Below are 23,315 nucleotides of genomic sequence, written 5' to 3' on the forward strand. Positions count from 1 at the left end.
TTCTGCTGGGCCATGGCTTGTATCTTACCCCCTTCATGTGATGCTGAGTTCTCACAGATGTAGATGTAGCCTGGCTGTTGTGCTGTATCCACTTGTCTCTTTTAGGAATAGTTGTATTTGTTGTATTTTCAAAAACATATACGTTTTTGGGAGCAGATTTACACTGAACTACTCACGCCGCCATCTTGGCTCCCCTCTGAGTGCTTTTTTAAAGGTATCATTGATATACAATCACATGAGCAACCTTGTGGTTACTAGATACCACCATCAAGTCCCCACCACATACCCCATTATAGTCACTGTCCATTAGCATAGTAAGATGCTATAGTCACTATTTCTCTGTGCTATACTTCCTTCCCCATGCTCCCCCTACATTGTGTATGCTAATTATAATGTCCCTTAATCCCCTTATCCCTCCCCAGTGTCTTTCCCTTTGGTAACTCTTGGTCAATTCTTGGGTTCTGTGAGTCTACTGCTGTTTTGTTCCTGCAGTTTTTTGTTGTTATACTCTCCAGATGAGTGAAACCATTTGGTATTTGTCTTTCTCTGCCTGGCTTATTTCACTGAGCATAATGCCCTCTAGCTCCATCCATATTGCAAATGGTAGGATTTGTTTTCTTCTTATTGCTGGATAATATTCCATTGTGTATATGTACTACATCTTCATATTTCATCTACTGATGAACACTTAGGTTCCTTACTTTTCTTGGCTATTGTAAATAGTGCTGCAAAAAACATAGGGGTGCATAAGTCTTTTTGAATCTGGGATCCAGTATTAGGATAAATTCATAGTAGTGGAATTCCAGGATCAGATGGTATTTTTATTTTTAGGTTTTTGAGAAACTTCCTTAGTGTTTTTCACAATGGTTGAACTAATTTACACACCCACCAACAGTGTAGCAGGGTTCTCCTTTCTCCACATCCTTGTCAGCATTTTTGTTCTCTTTTGATTGTTGGCCATCCTAACTGGTGTGAGATATCTCATTGTGGTTTTAATTTTCATTTTTCTGATTAGTGATGTGGAGCATCTTTTCGTGTGCCTGTTGGCCATATGAATTTCTTCTTTGTAGAAGTGTCTGTTCAGATCCTCTCCCATTTTTTAAATGGATTATTTGCTTTTTGGTTGTTGAGGCATGTGAACTCTTCATATATTTTGGATATCAACCCCTTATTGGGTATGTCACTTATGAATATATTCTCCCATAGTGTAGGGTGCATTTTTTGTTTTACTGAATGGTATCCCTTGCTATACAGGTTTTTAGTTTGATATAGTCCCACTTGTTCATTTTTGCTTTTGTTTCCCTTGCCCAGGGAGATATGTTCATGAAAAAATTGCTCATGTTTATATTATATGACTGTTTTGTCACATTTTTTAACTATTAAAAAAATGTTTATCCATCCCACACAATGCTTATTAGAAAGTTAAGTTATTATGTTTACAGTGGAAATGTGTGGTAATCACCACCTTAATCAGTGATCAAACTTAGCAATATCAATACATATGTTACCTATAAGCCTATTTACATAGTTCTTAACTTATATAAAATAACTTATTTTATATAGACATATTTAATACTTTATATTATGGTCTCTCTTGCCCATTCTGAAAACTTGATTTATGGACTAAATATACCAGTGATGAAGCTATTTACTTCATTACCATGACATTCAAGTTCCAAGAAACTGTTTGTTTCTTGTTTTTAAAAAAATATTTCATTAAATTGAACTAAGGTGAAGTAGGGGGAAGAGGAAGGGTAAGAAAGGCCTATGAAGGCAAGCTACATGACTTTCCTTCTTTAGGACAAGAGTCCTACATGTAGAAAAAGAATGTGATTGTTTTACAGAGAAAGCACCTTGCTGTCTCCTAACAATAGTTGGCCACAAACCCTAATGTATAGAATTTCCACCCCTGAGATTCTTTTAGCTAGTGCAGTATTTACAAAAACAGTTCACATGCAAAAGAAATTAACACATATTAGAAGATGAGATTCATGGTCATATAAACAATATTTATTACAGCCCTGAAATGAAATGAACTTATTGCTCAAAGAAGTGATATGAAATATGCCATGACTTACAGACTTGTTTTACCACAGAATCTTTTTTTCTGTTATTGAGTTTTAGCATTACTTGTCATATACTATGGAAAATGTTAGGTTAATGATTATCTCTGAAATGTAATTATTAACACACAGATAAGGTCCTAAGAATAGAAACAAATAATTTTAAGATAGCACATGGTACATTACTCATACACCATTGTAAAAACACTTTCCTACGTGGCAATCATGCAACCCACTAAGTGGTGAAAGGTTTATTTATGATGTAATAAATTACAAAATCTGAGAAAAACAGGCCAGCTGGTTCAGGTAACAATGAAGGGCTGTTGCAATCTTACTGAGTATGCATGAATTATATTCTATAATTTTTTTTTAATGTGTAATGACTAAACTTTGAACTCTTAGTTTGGCAAGTCACATACCCATAGTTTATTTAAATTGTGGGTATTGATAATTGAAAATTTATTAAAGAGTATGACAGATAACAGTTAATAAAATGTTAAGGGAATGTATCTTGGCTAGACAACTTTAAGAACTTCATATCTTTTTAGAGCCAAGGAATTTATAATTCAAATAACAAAAGGAAAAGTAACAGATTAAGTCATAATTGAAATCTATAGAATTGTTGGGATGCTAACATTGATAGTTTGAACAATTAAAAATCACATGTAAGTCTCAATGTTATTTTAATTGCACTTTGGTTATTAATCTTAAGAAAGTCCTATTTGGCAATTCTCATACATTCTCATACTGTAAGAATCAAAAGCCAAGTGTCAACTAAAATACCTCAAAATTTCAAGATGCCTGAAATTTGACAAAATCTATCATAAATGAAATACTAAAACTTCAGATTTATTTTGTATGTCAGAAGTTGATTCTATGCTAGTGCATTTATCTTAAGGCAAATATCAATTTTAAAGTTCACTATTAAGCACTCAGCCAAAATGTCTTTTCAATGAACTTCTGTCAAGTAATGGTTTCATAGGAAATTTTTATTTATATTTTGGTGATATAAAATATATTTCATGATTTGGGTTACTCTCAAGGAACCCTGAAAAACATCATATTCCATAACCATCAAATCACTTTCCATCATAATCATCAAATCACTACATCAAATCACTTTTCATCATAATCATCTCTTGGAAATAAAATTTCTCCTCTGGAACTGTAATTAACCTTAAGATGAATAAATCCTGGATATTCTGGACAAGGTTTTTCTCTTTTAATTGTCTGATATTAGTTATGTCTTAGAATACTTTATGTCATCATAAGGGAATCTGGTCTCTTTGATATTGACACTGCCTATTGTACTTGCAGAGCGATTAACAGCTAACATCACTGCAGGTCACTTGTTGATACATCTAACTGCAAGTGTAACTTAGGGTTAAGCTACTAGCTTCATAGAGAGAGCTTTAAAATTTTTATTGGTGGGTGCACTGGAAAAGTTCAAATGTAAAACTATTTGGTTTAAGTTTATTTGAAAGTCACAAACTACAAACTCTCAACTGAGATAAGACAGATATCCTAAATAGCCAAATAACTGAACAACCATTAAATAAATTGAAATGGCAAAAGATTTAGAACAGCTAAATCAATTTTTTAAATGGATGAAGTCAGAAAAATCAATTTACCCAGTACTAAGACATGCTACAGAATGACAGTAATCAACACAGGGTGGTATTGGTAGAGAATTGATACATAGGTCAATGGAAGAGAATAAAAACCCCAGAAATAAAGATACACAAATATGTTTAATGGATTTTTGACAAAGGTGAAAAAGCAATTCAATAAATCAAAGAGAGTTTTTTCAGCAAGTGGTGCTGGAACAAATGGATGTCTGTAAGCCTAAACAAACAGAAAAAGAAAGAACACCAAGCTAGGGCATTGAATTTATGCAAAACATTAACTGAAAATGGATCATAGACTTAAATGTAAAACATAAAACCATGAAAATTTTAGGCAAAAATACAAGAAAACCTTAGATTTGACACCACCACCAAAAGCAAGATACAGAAAAGGAAAAATTGATATACTAGACCTTATCAAAATTGAAAACTTTTCCTCTTCAAAATACCTTGTGAAAATGATGAAAAGATAAGCTATGCACTCGGAAAAACATTTGCAAATCACATATCCAATGAAGAACTAATTATCATCTAGAATACAGGAATCACTCTCTCAAAACCCAAAAGTGAAAAACATTGAATAAAAAAATTATAAAGTAAACACAAACAGGAATTTCACCAAAATGGTTGTACAGATGACAAGCACATGAAGAGGTGTTCAACATCGTTAGCCATTTGGGAAATGCAAATTAAGACTACAAAGAGATGTCACTACATTCCTATCAGATAGTTACTGTGAGAAGTGGTGACAACACCAAATGCTAGTAGAGATGAGACACTGAGTCATATTTATAGGAATATAAAATGGGTGAAGTCACTTTGGAAAACAATTTCTTCATTTCTTATAAGATAAAACATATTTACTATGGCTCAGAAATTGCACTGCTGGCATTTACATCAGAAAAATAGAAATTTATGTTTACACAAAATCCTATACAGAAATGTTCATATGTCCTTTATTTGTAAAGCCAAATGCTTATTTTTCCCTCAAGTGTTTCCTTCTAGCAAGAATTTATGATTCAGAACATGGTATAACCCTATATTAATTATATTACAATGTCATATTTCAAAATGACTTATCTGATGCTAAAAGTGATGAAGGTTTACCTTACATACTGTACTTGTAAAGTCTCTCTTGTTCATTTGAATTCTGTGACACTATATAATTAAAATACCTAATAAAGTTTGAAATAATAGCTAACATTTACTTAGAATAAACTATGTATTTTACATTGCTTTAAGTCTTTATACATATTTACTCCTTTGAAATACAGAACAGTGATGAGATAGTTTTATAAATGAGGAAGCTAAAGTGTACAGGGATTAAGTAACTTCCCCAAAAGAAAACACATAAACAGTAGAGCTCAGAAGATGCTGAACAAGAGAACTCTAACCCTATATTTTAGGATTGTGCTCTTGTATGTTTTCACTAACATCTAAGAAAGACTGAAATATGACGGAAAATTATTCTGCATATATATGAATATAGCTTTTCTTCACTGTGAATTCTATAAAAATGAGTTACCTATGAAAGTGAAGGAGTCCCACATTTATAATATGAATTTTTTGATATTCCAAAGCTAAGTGTGATGGGCAGATGGGTAAAGGATTTATTAAATTAACATTTTCATATATTTTCTCCATTATGAAGCTTTTGATGTTGAGTAAGGTGTGAATGATGTCTGAAATCCTTACCACATGCACTACATTTATAAGGCTTCTCACCAGAATGGATTCTCTGATGTTGAGTAAGTTGTGAGCCACGATTAAAGGCCTTCCCACATTCACATTTGTATGGTTTCTCACCAGTATGAATTCTCTGGTGTTGGGTGAGATGTGAACCACGAATAAAGGCTTTCCCACACACATTACATTCATACGGTTTCTCACCAGTATGAATTCTCTGATGGTAAGTTAACTGTGAGCCACGAATAAAAACTTTACCACATTCCTTACATTCATATGGTTTCCTACCAGAATGAAAAATGTGATGTAGAGTAAGTTGTGAGGCACAAATAAAGATCTTCCCACACTGTTTATATTCATAGGGATTCTCACCTGTATGAATTTTCTGATGTTGAGTCAGTTGTGAGCCATAAATAAAGGCCTTCCCACAGTCTTTACATTCATACGGTTTTTCACCAGTATGAATCCTCTGATGCTGAGTAAGATGTGAGCCACGAATAAAGGCTTTTCCACATTCCTTACATTCAAAGGGTTTTTCACCAGTGTGAATTTTTTGATGTTCAGTAAGTTGTGAGCCACAAATAAATGATTTCCCACATTCTTGACATTCATAGGGCTTCTCGCCAGTATGAATCCTCTGATGTCTAATAAGTTGTGAACCATAATTAAAGGCCTTTCCACATTGCTTACATTCATGTGGTTTCTTACCTGTATGGATCCTCTGATGTTCAGTTAGTTGTGAACCACGAATAAAGGACATCTCACAATCTTTACATTTATACGGTTTTTCACCAGTATGAAGTCTATGATGTAGAGTAAGCTGTGAGCCATAACTAAAAGCTTTCCCACATTTCTTACATTCATAGGGTTTCTCACCAGTATGAGTTCTGTGATGTTCAGTAAGTTGGGAGCCACGAATAAATGCCTTTCCACATTCTTTACATTGATAGGGTTTCTCTGCAGTATGAACTTGCTGATGGTAAGTAAGTTGAGAACCACAAAAAAAGGCCTTCCCACATTCATTACACTCACAGGGTCTTTCACCAGAATGAATTCTTTGATGCTGGGTAAGATGAGCTCTATAAGTAAAGGCCTTCCCACACTCTTTACATTCATGAGGTTTCTCCCCAGTATGAATACTTTGGTGATAAGTAAGTTGTGAGGCACAAATAAAGGTTTTTCCACATTCCTTGCATTCATAGGGTTTTGTAGCAACATGAACTTTCTGATGATAAGTAAGCTGTGAACCCCGAATAAAGGCCTTTCCACATTCTTTACATTCATAGAATTTTTCATCAGAATGAATCTTCTGATGGTCAGTCATTTGAAAGCCATGGATAAAGTATTTTTTGCATGATTTACATTCATAGGATTTCTCAGTACAATGAACTCTCTGTTTTAATGTAAGGGATGCAGTCTGGTTAAAATTAGAAATTTCTTCATAAGTGATTACTAGTGGCCTGAGAAGTTCCTCTTTATTTCCTAACTGCTGTTCACACTGTTCTTTGCATCCCCTATCATCTTGAAAACGTTTGCACTCCCACTTACGGCTTGGAACTTGTCCTTTTATCTCCCACTGAGATGATTCTCTTCCATACATTTCTCTTTTTGAAGACAGCTTCCTGGCCCACCTGGATTCACACTCTGTAAGACAGGAAAATAAAGGCGATTTTCATATTCCTTGAAAAATGAAACTTCTAAGGTAGAAATGATAGAACCAAATAGAGTATAATACTTCCTCATGAAATGTCAATGGAACCAATGGAATAGAAAAGAAAAATCCAGAAAGACATAATTGTAAGTGTAAATTTAGAACACAAACTGTTAAATCAGGGAAAAGATGGACCCTTCTTAATAAATGAAGGTAATAAATATAAAGATAAACAGAAAAGGTCAAATTGAATCAATTCCTCAGGTCATAAAGCCAGATAAATACCAAATGGATCAATGTCCATATTTACAGAAATGAAAACATACAAATAACTAGAACAAAACTTGGGTGACTTCTTCTATAACCAAAGAATGTGGAAAACTCTCCTAATCATAACTTGATAAAAATGACCACTTTGGGGGACTACAGATGGTGGTGTGAAGAGTGAGACAGAGCTCCTCCCAAAACCACATATAATACAAAAATACACTTAATACAACTAACCCTAAAAGAGCAACAGGAAAGAATGCTGCGCCAGACTGCATACACCTGGAGAACAGAGCAGACCTCATGAAACAGGGTAACATATCAAAGCCTTGATTTGGCAGAACCCAAGCCCTTCCCCCACACCAGCCCAGGGGTGGGAGGGAGAGAAACGGAGTGGGGAGGGGGTGGAAGTCTAGGACTGCTGAACACCCAGCCCTGGAGATCTGCTTTGGGGGCAAAACCTACATTGCATGGTGCTCTGGAGAATAGTGGGGTTGGAAAGCGAATGTTTGGAGAGACTGAGATTCCAGCTGTTTGTTGAGGACAGGGATCCACATACAGCTAGTCTGGGATAAAGGTAAGGCAGGCGGTAGGAGAGGCTTCCTAGCAGTGAGAGGGCTGCTGAAGGGTGGAGGATTGCACGGAGCTTGCTGCTTGGGGAGAGGGATAGGTGAACAAAGTTGTTTGGGTGCGCTCTTCCAAGCAGGTTGGGAACTTTCAGGAGTTTCAGGCACACCATCCCCCTGGCTGGTTACCCTGCTCTGAGGCCCCCCACTGTGATATGCAGCCTGACGCGCCTTCCTCCTGGCTGGCTGACACCATCTTGTACATTGGGGATACCTGCCCTAGCATCAGGCCAGCCAGAGGGAGGCCCTGCCTTCGGCAGCTAGAAACGCAAAACACAGAGGCTTACACCTGTGTGCTTGACCCACTGGTTCTGACAGTGGAGATAGACACGGCATCCAGGAAGCAGGACCTACCTCTATCATCCCCCTAGTAAGCAGGACCGCTCCCATGCAACCCCCTACATCACTACAGGGACTGAGCAGCTCCAAAGACTACAGCTTCTGGGCACTAGAGGGTGCCACATACAAATATGAAATTTCAAAGGAACCTGGTTCAAATCAAAATCTCACAAACACCAGAAAATGACCCAACAGAAACTGAACTCACCAATATTCCTGAAAGAGGGCTCAAAATAAAAACCACAAACATGCTCGTGGAGGTAAAGAAAAATATTCAAGAACTCAGGGATGAATTTAGGATGGAGATTCAATCTAAGAAATTCAATATCTGAAATGAAACATATAACAGTGGGATTTAAAAGCAGATTTGCTGTAGTAGAAGATACAATAAATGGAATAGAAATTAGAGAAGAAGAATACAAAGAAGCTGAGGCACAGAAAGAAAAAAGGATCTCTAGGAATAAAGAATACTGAGAGAACTGTGTGACCAATCCAAATGCAACAATATTCAAATCATAGGGTTACCAGAAGAAGGAAGGCAGAGAAAAAGGTACAGAAAGTGTCTTTAAGGAGGTAATTGCTGAAAACTTCCCCAATCTGCACATATCTAACAACACAAGAGACCCAAGGAAGAAAACACCAAGACATATAACAATTAAAATGGCAAAGATCAAGGATAGGGACAGACTATTAAAAGCAGCCAGAGAGAAAAATAAGATAAATTACTAACAGAATTGAAGGTAGAAACAGAATGCAATGCAATTTTAGGAGATTTCAACACTCCACTCACTCAAAAGGACAGATACACCAGACAGAAAATAAGTAGGGAGACACGGGCACTAAACAACACATTAGAACAGATGGACCTAATGGACATCTATAGAACACTCCGCCCAAAGGCAGCAGGATACACATTCTTCTCAAGTGCACATGGAACATTTTTAAGAATAGACCACATACTAGGCCACAAAAAGAGCATCAGTAAATTCAAGAAGATTGAAATTGAACCACCCAGCTTCTCAGACCACAAAGGTATGAAACTAGAAATAAATTATGGAAAGAAAACAAAAAAGCTCAAACACGTAGAGACTTCACAACATGCTCCTAAGTAACCAATGGATCAATGACCAAATAAAAACAAAGATCAAGCAATATATGGACACAAATGACAACAATAATTCAATAGCACAAATATGTGGGACGCAGGGAAGGCCGTAAGAGGAAAGCGTACTGCAATACAGGCCTACCTCAGGAAAGAAGAACAATCCCATATGAACAGTCTAAATGCACAATTAACAAAACTAGAAAAAGAAGAACAAATGAGGCCTGAAGTCAGTAGGAGAAAGGACATAATAAAGACTAGAGCAGAAATAAATAAAATTGAGAATAAAACAGTAGAAAGAATCAATGAAAGCAGGAGCTGGCTCTTCAAGAAAAATAAAGAAAATAGATACCCCCTAGGCTGACTTATCAAGAAAAAAAGAGTCTACACACATTAACAGAATCAGAAATGAAAAAGGAAAAATCACTAGAGACACCAGAGAAATATAAAGAATTATGAGAGAATACTATGAAAAATAATATACTAACTGGATAACCTGGAAGAAATGGACAACTTTCTAGAAAAATACAACATTCCAAGGCTGACCCAGGAAGAAACAGAAAATCTGAATAGACCAATTACCAGCAATGAAATTGGATTGGTAACCAAAAAACTACGTAAGAGCAAATCCCAGGATCAGATCTGTTCACCGCTGAATTTTATCAGACATTTAGAGAAGACCTAATACCCATCCTCCTTAATGTTTTCCAAAAGGTAGAAGAGGAGGGAATACTTCCAAACTCATTCTATGAGGCCAGCATCACTCTAATACCAAAACCGGGCAGAGACAACAGAGAAAAAGAAAATTATAGACCACTATCCCTGACGAACATAGATGGAAAAATCCTCAATGAAGTATTAGCAAACCCAATTCAAAAATACATAAAAAATATCACCCATCATGATCAAGGAGGATTTAATACAGGGATGCAAGAATGGTACTATGTTTGAAAATCCAACATCATGCACTATGTCAACAAAAAGAATTACTAAAATCACATAATCACCTCCACAGATGCAGAAAAAGCATTCAACATCCATTCATGATAAAAACTCTGAACAAAATGGGTATAGAGTGCAAGTACCTCAACACAATAAAGTCCATATATGACAAATCCACAGACAACATCATGTTTAACAGTGAAAAGCTAAAAGCTTTTCCTTTAAGATTGGGATCAAGATATGGATGCCTACTCTGACCATTTTTATTCAACATAGTACTAGAGGTCCTAGCCATGGCAATCAGACAACACAAAGAAATAAAAGGCATCCAGATTGGTAAGAAATAAGTTAAACTGTCACTGTTTGCAGATGACATGATATTGTACATAAAAAACCCTGAAGAATCCACCCCAAAACTATTAGAACTAATAATTAAATTCAGCAAAGTTGCAGGATACAAAATTAATACACAGAAATCTGTTGCATTCTTATGTACTAACAATGAACTAGCAGAAAGAGAAATCAGGAAAACAACTCAATTTACAATTGCATCAGAAAGAATAAAATAAACCTAACCAAGGAGGTGAAAGACCTTAAACCCTCATGAGAGGAATTAAAGACACCAAAAAATGGAAATAAATCCCGTTCTCATGAATAGGAAGAATATTTTCAAAATGGCCATCCTGCCTAAGCAATCTACAGATTCAATGTAATCAATATCAGAATACCAACAGCATTCTTCAATGAACTCAAGCAAATAGTTCTAAAATTCATATGGGACCACAAAGGACCCCAAATAGTGAAAGCAATTCTGAGAAGGAAGAGTAAAGCTGGTTGGATTACACTCCCTGATTCAACATCTACTAATAAGCCACAGTAGTAAAAAAAATTTGGAACTGGCACAAGAACAGACCCATAGATGAATGGAATAGAATAGAGAGCCCAAATATAAACCCAAGCATATATGGTCAATTAAAATATGATAAAGGAGCCATGGATATACAATGGGGAAATGATAGCCTCTTCAACAACTGGTGTTGGCAAAACTGGACAGATACATGTAAGAGAATGAAACTGGATCATTGTCTAACTCCTACACAAAAGTAAACTCAAAATAGATCAAAGACCTGAATGCAAGTTGTGAAACCATAAAACTCTTAGAGGAAAACATAGGCAAAAATCTCCTGAATATAAACATGAGCCATTTTTTCCTGAATGCATTTCCTTGGCAAGGGAAGCAAAAGCAAAAATGAACAAATGGGACTACATCAAGCTAAAAAGCTTCTGTACAGAAAAGGACACCATCAGTAGAACAAAAAGACATCCTATAGTGTGGGAAAATGTATTTGTAAACAAATATCCGAGAAGGGGTTAACATCCAAAATATAAAAAATACTCACACTCAACACCCAAAAAGCAAACCACCTGATTAAAAAATGGGCAAAGGATCTAAACAGACACTTCTCCAAAGAAACTCAGATGGTCAACAGGCATATGAAAAGATGCTCCACATTGCTAATTATCAGGGAAATGCAAATTAAAATCACAATGAGATATTACCTCATACCAGTTAGAATGGCCAACATCCAAAAGACATGGAACAACAAATGCTGGCAAGGATGCGGAGAAAGGGGAACCCTCCAAGACTGTTGGTTGGAATGTAAATTAGTTCAACCATTGTGGAAAGCATTATGGAGGTTCCTCAAAAAACTATAAATGGAAATACCAATTGACTCAAGAATTCCACTCCTAGGAATTTACCCAAAGAAAACAAGACCCCAGATTTAAAAAGACATATGCACACCTATGTTCATCGAGCACTATTTACAGTAGCCAAGATATGGAAAGAATGTAAGTGTACATCAGAAGATGAATGGATAAAGAATATATCATGGTACATATATGCAGTGGAATATTATTCTGCCATAAGAAGAAAACAAATCTTGCCATTTGCAAGAACATGGATAGAGACGGAAGGTATTATGCTTAATGAAACAAACCAGGTGGAGAAAGGCAAGAATCAAATGATTTCATTCATTTGTGGAGTATAACTACAAAGCAAAACTGAGGGAACAAAATAGCAGCAGACTCAGTCCAAGGAGGACTAATGTTACCAAAGGGGAGGGGTTGGAGAGGGTGGGTGTGGAGGGAGGGATGGAGAAGGGTATTGAAGGGCATTATGATTGGAACACATGGTGTGGTGGCAGGGTCACAGGGAAGATAGTGGAACTCACAGAAGACAAGTGGTGACTCTCTGACATATTGCTATGCTGATGGACAATGACTGTGGTGAGGTGTGGGGGGTCCTCGATAATAGGGGTGAATGTAGTGAACACAGTGTTGCTTATGTGAAATCTTCATAAGATTGTATATCAATCATACCTTAATAAAAATAAAAATGAAAAAAAAAGTGATAGTAGTCTTACTAGGAAGAGAATATTAAAGTTATAGCTTGAAAATTACCGTAAGAAAACCTAACAGATTTTTATTGACAGTGCGGTCAGGAAAGGCTTCTCAAGATGTGATGATACATAGATTGAACCCTAAAGAAGCATGGCAGTGAGTCAGATGTTGAATAGGGCTTTCCAGGCAGAGGGACTGCTGTAGGTGGAAAGGTGTCCATACTAGATACACTGACAACAGATACACCTGAGGCTAGTGTGGCTGGAGTCGCATTAGAGAAAAGTGTCTGCAGTAGGATTGTTGTGGCCTACTGGAACCAGATTAGGCACAGGGCTTTCTAGTTTGTATTTTATTATTCTTTGTGTCTGACTTACATTTTTAAATATATCACTTGAGCTATCATATGCAGACTTGTTAGAAGGCTACTGTTGTCCAGACTGCAGTGTGGACTTGTGCTGCTAGTGGATTTGGTGAGAGCCCGCAGAATCAACAGCTGTTCTCAGGAGAATGCTGGGGACGGACTCCATGGCAGGGAGGTAGAGCACAGAGCAGCCCCTATGGCGTGGGTAGGTTTCTGACTAGAGCTACTCTACCAAGTTCTATGAAATCTTCAGTCCTTACTTTAGAAAGCAACAGGAGTGCAATTTTCCCATTTCTAATTTTTTTCCATAAAAATTATTCTCTTACTGAGAACTTAATATAATGTACTTGCATTTAGCATTCCAAATCTCAACAATCTTATCAGTTCTTTTTCCTTTAAATTATGAGGAAAGGGGGGTTCAATTTTGGTGAAGTAATTTGCTTAAGAATTAAATTAAACAAATGAGTGCTGGAGATAAAACTCTGATCTCTGTGATTCCAGTTCTTCTGATCATGCTCTTCATTACTTCCCATTTTCCTCTCTTCCCTTCTATCTAAGTCAATCTACAACTTTCTTTTCCCTTATTACCAAATCTGATGATCAATTCTCAGTCCCCAACTTACACATGTTCTCAGCTATGAAAGACTCAGCCCTCTTTAAATACCTTTCCACTTGGTTTTGGGGATACCACATTTTCATTATTTTCTGACATCTCCTTTTGTGAACTTTCCCCTTCTTTCGGACCAAATTGCAGAGTACATTAGGTCCTTCTCTTTTATAACTACTATAACTTCATAAATGATTTCTTCCAAACTCCAAGGTTTAAGTTCTATTTATATTTATATTATTCCCAGGTCATTTTTTGGTTTCTTTCCATTTCTTTCTATCCCTAAAGTGTCATGTCCAAAATAAAACTCATGAACACCTGTCTTCCCTAACTAAGAAAAGGATATCCAGTTGCTCAGGTATAAACTTGAGAAGTTATCCTGGATTTCTCTTTCATTGCACACCACTTCCAATTAATCAGCAAGAGGCTCTACCTTTAAAATTCCCTTCAGAATCTGACCCCTTCATCTCACCTTATTACTACCCTCAAAACCACCCTAATCTCTAATCGGCACTAAATTATGGTTTTTCAATCAGCTTCCCACTTCACTCTTGCTCCCAGTTTATTTTCTATACAGTATAGAAAGTTCTTTAAAAATAGCAAGTTTAATCATATCATTCCCATGCTTGAAATCAGTCAACCATTCCCATCATACTTGAAATGGAACCCCAATTCTTTGTCATACCTACAAATCCCTACCTGATCTAGCCCTACCTCCTCTCTCGCCCCATTTTCAACTACTTCTGTTTTCCCTCACTTACCCTTCCAGGGCTCCTTCCCTTGCTCCAATAAGGAAGCACTTAGCTATCTTCTGATCCTCAAAAGCACTGAACTTCAGTTCCTTTGCAGTTGCTGGTCCCTTTGCCTTAAATGCTCTTCTCCCATAATTTGCATGGTTTACTCCAGCACTTTATACTCACATCCCTCCTCAAATGTCAGAACCTCAGGGAACCATCCTTAACCACCCTCTCTATAAGAACACTCCCTATTAATCCTTTATTCTCTATGCTTTTTGTTTTGCTTCATAACCCTTACTACTCCTTATATATTCTTATTTGTTGCTGGCTATCTCTTCTGCTAGGAAAGACCTATGAGAATAGGGAATATTTCTTATTCACTTAATAGTTAGAATATAGAGGGTACTTAAAAGACATTTGTTGGATAAACACTCATACAGGTTTCACTGGATTAAAAATATAGTGTAAAATTGTTATCACTGGGAAAAAAGGAAGGCAATTCCCAGTTTGAAAATACATGGGAAATTTAAAGAAAAACTGAGAGATGGTAAATGGGGTGAAGAAGGGGATTTCTTTGGTTATCTCAGTCTGAAAAAGTTTTGCCCTCCAAGACTCAGGCTTTTACTCCCCAGGCCTTGGTTGGGCCTTTGAGAAGAACTCCCCAACCACTATCTCAAAAATGTGGCCAACTCATTAAGCAGTTTTTTACGGACAGTGGCTTTCTCTTGCGTAAGCATCTTTTTACTCACCTGAACTCTGACTTCTTGTCACATCCTGCACAGTCTTCCAGGGCTCCTTCCCTTGCTCCAATAAGGAAAGCACATCTGCTTTAGAAATGGAAAACCCTGCTTGTAAGGATGGAAGTGCATATGGTTATGTTACACTCTGCTTGTCCAGAATAAAAACTGAGTCCATTGTTCATCAAGTATAAGTCAGTTACAGCAAGACTCAGAGGAAGGATATCTGAAGGACAGAAAGATAAAGGTACCCCACAGAGTTGTCCATTGCAAAGTCTGTAAGGTATGAATCATTTATTTAGGACTAGAGGTCTGAAACACAGCTAGTTATCTGAAACAGTCCCCAAATTTCACAAAGACATAAGTTGAATTATTGGCAGCAAACTTACCCAATGAGACTAGGTTGCTGTAGTTTTCTAACATCACATTTCTATACAATTCCTTCTGCTCCAAGTCCAGGCACTCCCACTCCTCCTGAGAGAAGTCTATGGCCACATCCTTGAAGAACACCAACCTCTGAAGTAACAAACTCGAGTTAATGGCAAATTAAATAAACTTTTTAGAATATTTTTTAAAAGTAATGAGAGGAGAAAAGTATTATATAAAGGGGCCAAAGCAGTAAGTGAATATGTTGAAGATGGAAACTTGTAATGTGGCCAAGTAATGGAAAGGAAGTGAGTGTGGTAAATGCGGAACACCTAAACAATTCCTGAACATTCATTACTCCATGATAACTGCTTGAGAACAGCTATAGGAATTAACAAAAAGCAAAGTAAGTAGAGTTTTCTGATTAAATGAAATGTGTGCAAGCACACAACACACACAGATTTTCAAATAAATTTTAAGTTCCTTCCTCCACTTTAACCTCTGAAGAATTGAAAGAAAAAAATAAAAACAGAAAGGAAGAAAGACAGGGAAGAAGGTAGAGCTTGAAAGAAGAAAAAGATAGAAAAAATAAACCTGGTTGGTACATTCCAAAATGTCTCTTTAAATGTTTATCTTGGAAAATAAGATTTATGTATAATTTAAGAATTTCTTTCGAAGTCAAGCCTCAGAATAATTTAGCAGTAATATTCTTCCTTGTCCTAGTAAACCCTTTCACAGACATCATTTTTATAGGATATATAACATTCCATATTATGATCATAATTATTCTCTTATTTTGTGATAGTTTGTACTCCTCGTCCAACATCCTTCACAACTCTTGTTTCTAAAATTTCTCAACCATTTAATCATCTAGCTGATCAAGTTACCATTCATTCTTGCTCAGTGGACACTTTTACTTATTCTGAGGCTTTTACTTATTCTGAGCAAAAGCATGCAAAGGAAAGCTGAGCTATGCTCACACAGGTATAGGTCTTGACCAACACGCTGTTCAAATTCAAAATGGACCTTGCACTGTTATTAATCTTGGGTGTTCCCTGACATGATCCTCTCTCTCTCTGTGTTCTCACTCCTACATTTGACAACAGTTCTGATCTTAAAAGCTTTACAGAACAGGAAATCTCACCACCTTGTGAGATTTCACCAATCTCACCAATTTCTATTTCAGTCAACCAGAAAATTCAGGTCAATGAGAAAGATCAAATTTTTCACATGCAGTTCCATTTCATCAAACCACATTCTGACTATTCTTCCCTCAAATATATTTCCTGACTTGCAAAAGGACCCTTAAATATGGTTAGACAAGATAGGGGCAGCTGAGGAAGATGGAGGCTCATTCCCATCATTCACTAGTGGGAGCAGGAGAGCAGACACTTGGTGAGGCAAGAAGGATACTGCCTATTCATGTACCAGAAAACAGTGGCTACTTGATGAAGGGAGGAAGAAACACAAACTCACAGGGAGCATGGCTTAGAAATGCAACTTATATGAGTCGTCCTCTAGCTTCTTATGGAGAACTGCAGAGTCCTGAGAAGACAGCGAAAGAAAAAGGAAACCATGAGAACAGGTTTGCTTCTAAATGATTATGTTATGATAAATATATCCTCCCTTTTTCATGGCACTTGGTCCCTTTCACACCTCAAAATATATACTGAGAAGATTTACAGAAGTCTACATAATCTCCTCCCTTCCCCAATCCCAAAAAACCACAGATGCACACTGATTTATGCTAAAGCAATACCCAATCTATATGATGTTGTTAGGATTCTGTGACCTGGCCTGAGTGGATCATCATTCACAGCCTAGGGTACCCTGAGCCAAATTTATACAAGCAGTGTTAGAGAAGGTAGATCGCCAGACATGAGCAGGGATGGGGAGGAGCGCTTTGGCCAATGCTTTCAGCTGGGTGCTTGCTTATATTCTATATGTTCCATGTAAGCTGCTCTCTTGTGATGAGGGAAGTGACAATAGAGATGACAGACCTGCCAAAACAGGCTGGTTCCAACATTAAGGAGAAGTTGACCCAAACTTCACCCCAAAACACATTAAATACTCATTAACATAGTAAAAATAGGCCTCCCTGCACCACAACAGTCCGATGAGAATACAATATAGCCAAAACTCTCCCATAGCCCAACATGAGGGGATAGCAAGCCTGAACCCCAAAAGACCACACCTGTTCCCTCTGAAATCTAATCTCAGTTAGTGAATATTCATTTTCCTTTACATAAAAAAAAGCTCTTTATTTTAAGGTTCCTGGTGCAACTCCCTTTGGGTCTGCCCTTGCCCAACTCATGTACTTTTATACTCATGCATGTAATTTTGCCTTTCTCTAAGCTCTTACTCCCCAAATAAACTCTTAATGCTCAACAGCTTTTGCGCATCCATTCTTGAATTCTTCCTCACTGTAAGACCAAGGACCTGTTTCTGGTAATAGCAGTACGCATCTCAAGGACAACGATGTGGCCTGGGAATGGTCTGTACCTACCATGTATGCAAATACCTAGAACAAACACTTCCCACAACTAAGATCTCCCTCTTTCCCCCAGGCCCAACACACTAAATGACTCTGGTACTTCCCTGGCTCATTCTCATTCCAGGTGGAGAAAAATTCTGAATCCATAGCATAGACTTCATCCAGGCCACATGAGATCACACTAGACTCACCAAATAGCCAAGGAACAAGTCCAAGGCATCCTCTAATAGAAAACTGCCTGTTGCAAACAATTATGGCCTCAGCTAAATTCAGGAACTCTAGAGGCAGCACCTCCCTGATATTCTGCCTAACATCGTTCTGTCTCTAAATGTAAGGCTGGGGAGGACTTGAGAAAGTGGCTATAAAATAATTAATTTTCATAGAGCACAAACTATTTGCTGGAAACTTTACGTACATTAACACTTACTTGATACAGCAAGAGGTCTATAAATTTAGCCACCACTCTCCGCCCCCACCAGATACAGCATTTTCCTTACATTTCTTTCTTTTTATAACAGCTTTATTGACATATAACTTGCATTCCATAAATCCATCCTTTTCAAAGTACAACAGAATGTTTTTTAGTATATTCAGAGATGTGCAACCATCACCAACTATCTAATTTTAAAATATTTTCATCAGGAGGTGGAGCCAAGGTGGCAGCGTGAGTAGGACAGTGGGAAACCCTCCCAAAAACATATATATTTTTGAAAATACAACAAATACAACTATCCCTAAAAGAGAGACCACAAGACAGAGGACAACAGCCAGACTACATCCACAACTGCGAGAACCCAGCGCCTGGTGAAAGGGGTAAGATACAAGCCGCAGCCCAGTGGGACCTGAGGCCCCTCACCCCAGCTCCCGGCGGGAGGAGAGGAGTCGGAGTGGGGAGGGAGAGGGAGCCCAGGACTGCTAAACACTCAGCCCTAGCCATCTGCACCAGAGCACAGAAACACAGTGCATGCGTGGGGTGCTGGAAACTAGGGAAGCAGGACAGTAAGACCTGTGAGCGGTCCCGCAGCCGGCACCTCTGGGACAAAGAAAAGCGAGTGCTTTTTGAAAGTCTTAAAGGGACAGGGACCCCACAGCTGGACGGAAGCATCCCGGGTCACAGTCCAGCAGCTGGAAATTCCAGGGAACTCCAGGCACACTAACCCGTGGGAAAGAGCTCTGAGACCCCTCATGGAGGTAAACAGCCAAACAGCCCCCCATCCATTACCCCTCCAGGGCCCCGCCAAAGCAGAGCAGCAGCCTGAGGCTGGCCACGCCCAAAGCAAGGGAGCTTCCTCCATACTGGCCCCGCAAGATAGAGACCCAGTCTACACGCAATTGCCCAACACAAGCCACTAGGTGTCGCAGTTGTCCCAGTAAAGAAAGGCCAGGAACAAGTGGAAAAAGTCTTGGCTTTCCCAGCTGACAGATGAGTCAATAGCATACCACTGCACCTATCAACATGAAAAGGCAAAAAAATTTGATCCAGACAAGACTAACCCAGACAGCTTTGACATCTTAGACATCCCCTGAGAAAGAATCTGGGGAGATAGATTTAACCAATCTTCCTGAAAAAGAATTCAAAACAAAAGGCATAACCATGCTGATGGACTTGCAGAGAAATATGCAAGAACTAAGGAGGGAGAAAACAGAAATAAAACAATCCCTGGAAAGACTTCAAAGCAGAATGGATGAGATGCAAGAGACCATTAATGGACTAGAAAACAGAGAACAGGAAAGCAGAGAAGCTGCAGCAGAGAGAGATAAAAGGATCTCCAAGAATGAAAGAATAGTAAGAGAACTGTGTGACCAATCAAAATAGAACAATATCTGCATTATAGGGGTACCAGAAGAAGAAGAGAGAGAAAAAGGGATAGAAAGTGTCTTTGAAGAAATAATTGCTGAAAAATTCCCCAAACTAGGGGAGGAAATGGCCTCTCAGACCACAGAGGTACACAGAACTCCCATGACAAGGGATCCAAGGAGGGCAACACCAAGACACATAATTAAAATGGCAAAGATCAAAGACAAGGACAAAGTATTAAAGGCAGGCAGACAGAAAAAAAGGTCACATACAAAGGAAAACCCATCAGACTATCATCAGACTTCTCAATAGAAACCTTACAAGCCAGAAGAGAATGGCATGATATATTTAATGCAATGGAACAGAAGGGCCTTGAACCAAGGATTCTGTATCCAGCACGATTATCATTTAAATATGAAGGAGGGATTAAAGAATTCCCAGACAAGCAAAAGTTGAGGGAATTTGCCTCCCACAAAACCACCTCTACTGGGCATCTTACAGGGACTGCTCTAGATGGGGACACTCCTAAAAAGAGCACAGAACAAAACATCCAACATATGAAGAATGGAGGAGAAGGAATAAGAAGGGAGAGAAATAAAGAATCATCAGACAGTGTTTATGATAGCTCAATAAGTGAGCTAAGTTAGACAGTAAGATAGTTAAGAAGCTAACCTTGAACCTTTCATAACCACAAACTTAAAGCTTGCAATGGCAATAAGTACATATCTTTCAATAATCACCCTAAATATAAATGGGCTGAATGCATCATTCAAAAGACACAGAGTAATAGAATGGATAAAAAAGCAAGACCCATCTATATGCTGCTTACAAGAGACTCACCTCAAACCCAAAGACACAGATTAAAAGTCAAGGGATGAAAAAAGATATTCCATGAAAACAACACGGAGAAAAAAGCAGGTGTTGCAATACTACTATCAGACAAAATAGACTTCAAAACAAAGAAAGTCACAAGAGATAAACAAGGACATTACATAATGACAAAGGGCTCAGTCCAACAAGAGGATATAACCAGTATGAATATATATGCACCCAATACAGGAGCACCAATATATGTGAAACAAATACCAACAGAATTAAAGGATGAAATAGAATGCAATGCATTCATTTTGGAAGACTTCAACACACCACTCACTCCAATGGATAGATCGGGAACAAGACAGGGATGCCCACTCTCCCCACTGTTATTCAACATAGTAATGGAGCTCCTAGCGACATCAATTAGACCAAAAAAAAAAAAAAAAGAAAAGAAAAAATACAAGGAATCCAGATTGGTAAAGAAGAAGTTAAACTGTCACTATTTACAGATGACATGATATTGTACATAAAAAACCCTAAAGACTCCACTCCAAAACTACTAGAACTAGTATCGGAATTCAGCAAAGTTGCAGGATACAAAATTAAGACACAGAAATCTGTAGCTTTCCTATACACCAACAATGAACTAATAGAAAGAGAAATCAGGAAAACAACTCCATTCACGATAGCATCAAAAAGAATAAAATACCTAGGAATAAACCTAACAAAGGAAGTGAAAGACCTATACCCTGAAAACTATAAGACACTCTTAAGAGAAATTAAAGAGGTCACTAACAAATGGAAACACATCCCATGCTCCTGGCTAGGAAGAATTAATATTGTCAAAATGGCCAGCCTGCCCAAAACAATATACAGATTCGATGCAATCCCTATCCAAGTACCAACAGCATTCTTCAATGAACTGGAACAAATAGTTCAAAAATTCATATGGAAACATCAAAGACCCCGAATAGCTAAAGCAATCCTGAGAAGGAAGAACAGTGGGGGTGGGGCACTCACTCCCCAACTTCAAGCTCTACTACAAAGCCACAGTAATCAAGACAATTTGGTACAGACGCAAGAACATAACCACAGACCAATGGAACAGAATGGAGACTCCAAACATTAACCCAAACATATATGGCCAATTAATATTAGATAAAGGAGCCATGGACATACAATGGGGAAATGCCAGTCTCTTCAATAGATGGTGCTGGCAAAACTGGACAGCTACATGTAAGAGAATGAAACTGGATTACTGTCTAGCCCCATATACAAAAGTAAATTCAAAATGGATCAAAGACTTGAACATAAGTCATGAAACCATAAAACTCTTAGAAAAAAACATAGGCAAAAATCTCTTAGACATAAACATGAGTGACCTCTTCTTGAACATACTCCCCGGTCAAGGGAAACAAAAGCAAAAATGAACAAGTGGGACTATATCAAGCTGAAAAGCTTCTGTACAGCAAAGGACACCATCAATAGAACAAAAAGGTATCCTACAGTATGGGAGAATATATTCCTAAATGGCAGATCCGATAAAGGATTGATATCCAAAATATATAAAGAGCTCACACACCTCAACAAACAAAAAGCAAATAATCCAATTAAAAAATGGGCAAAGGAGCTGAATAGACAGTTCTCTAAAGAAGAAATTCAGATGGCCAACAGGCACATGAAAAGATGCTCCACATCGCTTGTCATCAGACAAATGCAAATTAAAACCACAATGAGATATCACCTCACACCAGTAAGGCTGGCTGCCATCCAAAAGACAGACAACAAATGTTGGCGAGGCTGTGGAGAAAGGGGAACCCTCCTACACTGCTGGTGGGAATGTAAACTAGTTCAACCATTGTGGAAAGCAGTATGGAGGTTCATCAAAATGCTCAAAACAGACTTACCATTTGACCAGGAATTCCACTCCTAGGAATTTACCCTAAGAACGCAACAATCAAGTTTGAGAAAGACAGATGAACCCCTATGTTTATCGCAGCACTATTTACAATAGCCAAGAATTGGAAGCAAACTAAATGTCCATTGGTAGATGAATGGATAAAGAAGATGTGGTACATACACACTATGGAATACTACTCAGCCATAAGAAGAGGGCAAATCCTACCATTTGCAGCAACATGGATGGAGCTGGAGGGTATTATGCTCAGTGAAATAAGCCAAGTGGAGAAAGAGAAATACCAAATGATTTCACTCATCTGTGGAGTATAAGAACAAAGGAAAAACTGAAGGAACAAAACAGCAGCAGAATCACAGAACCCAAGAATGGACTAACAGGTACCAAAGGGAAAGGGACTGGGGAGGATGGGTGGGTAGGGTGGGTTAAGGGGGGGGGGGAAGAAGAGGGGTATTAAGATTAGCATGCATGGGGGGGTGGGAGAAAGGGGAGGGCTATACAAGACAGAGAAGACAAGTAGTGATTCTACAACATTTTGCTATGCTGATGGACAGTGACTGTAAAGGGGTTTATAGGGGGGACCTGGTATAGGGGAGAGCCTAGTAAACATAATATTCTTCATGTAAGTGTAGATTAAAGATAACAAAAAAAAAGAAAGAGAAGGGGGATTACTCCCTAATAGGATAAAACTAACTGTAAATCAATGATTAACGCATGCAGTAAATATCCTTAATTTTGATCACTTAAAGGGTGTCAGATGATCGGCTATGGATGTACACT

The 23,315-nt window shown here is 37.9% G+C and overlaps 1 protein-coding gene across 14 annotated transcripts in view; it reads right to left on the minus strand.

Annotated features, from left to right (window-relative positions):
- Positions 1 to 3,795: 3,795 nt before the first annotated feature.
- The window catches only part of LOC108401837 (uncharacterized), a 66,652-nt gene continuing 47,132 nt past the window's right edge, over positions 3,796 to 23,315 (minus strand). For 10 of the 14 annotated variants that reach the window (XM_073226224.1, XM_073226220.1, XM_073226222.1 and 7 more), the window contains 4 exons: positions 16,989 to 17,057; positions 15,536 to 15,662; positions 15,159 to 15,257; positions 3,796 to 7,018 (listed from right to left, as the gene is read on the minus strand). In XM_073226224.1, coding sequence (XP_073082325.1) covers positions 5,316 to 7,018; positions 15,159 to 15,257; positions 15,536 to 15,662; positions 16,989 to 16,997 — 1,938 coding nt within the window. In that variant the 5' untranslated portion in view covers positions 16,998 to 17,057 and the 3' untranslated portion in view covers positions 3,796 to 5,315. The remainder of the gene's footprint in view (positions 7,019 to 15,158; positions 15,258 to 15,535; positions 15,663 to 16,988; positions 17,058 to 23,315) is intronic. The other 4 variants (XM_073226228.1, XM_073226227.1, XM_073226225.1 and 1 more) reach the window with 4 other exon arrangements.

The sequence above is a fragment of the Manis javanica genome, chromosome 17 (genome assembly GCF_040802235.1).
Source record: "Manis javanica isolate MJ-LG chromosome 17, MJ_LKY, whole genome shotgun sequence".
In the NCBI taxonomy this organism is placed as follows: Eukaryota; Metazoa; Chordata; class Mammalia; order Pholidota; family Manidae; genus Manis; species Manis javanica.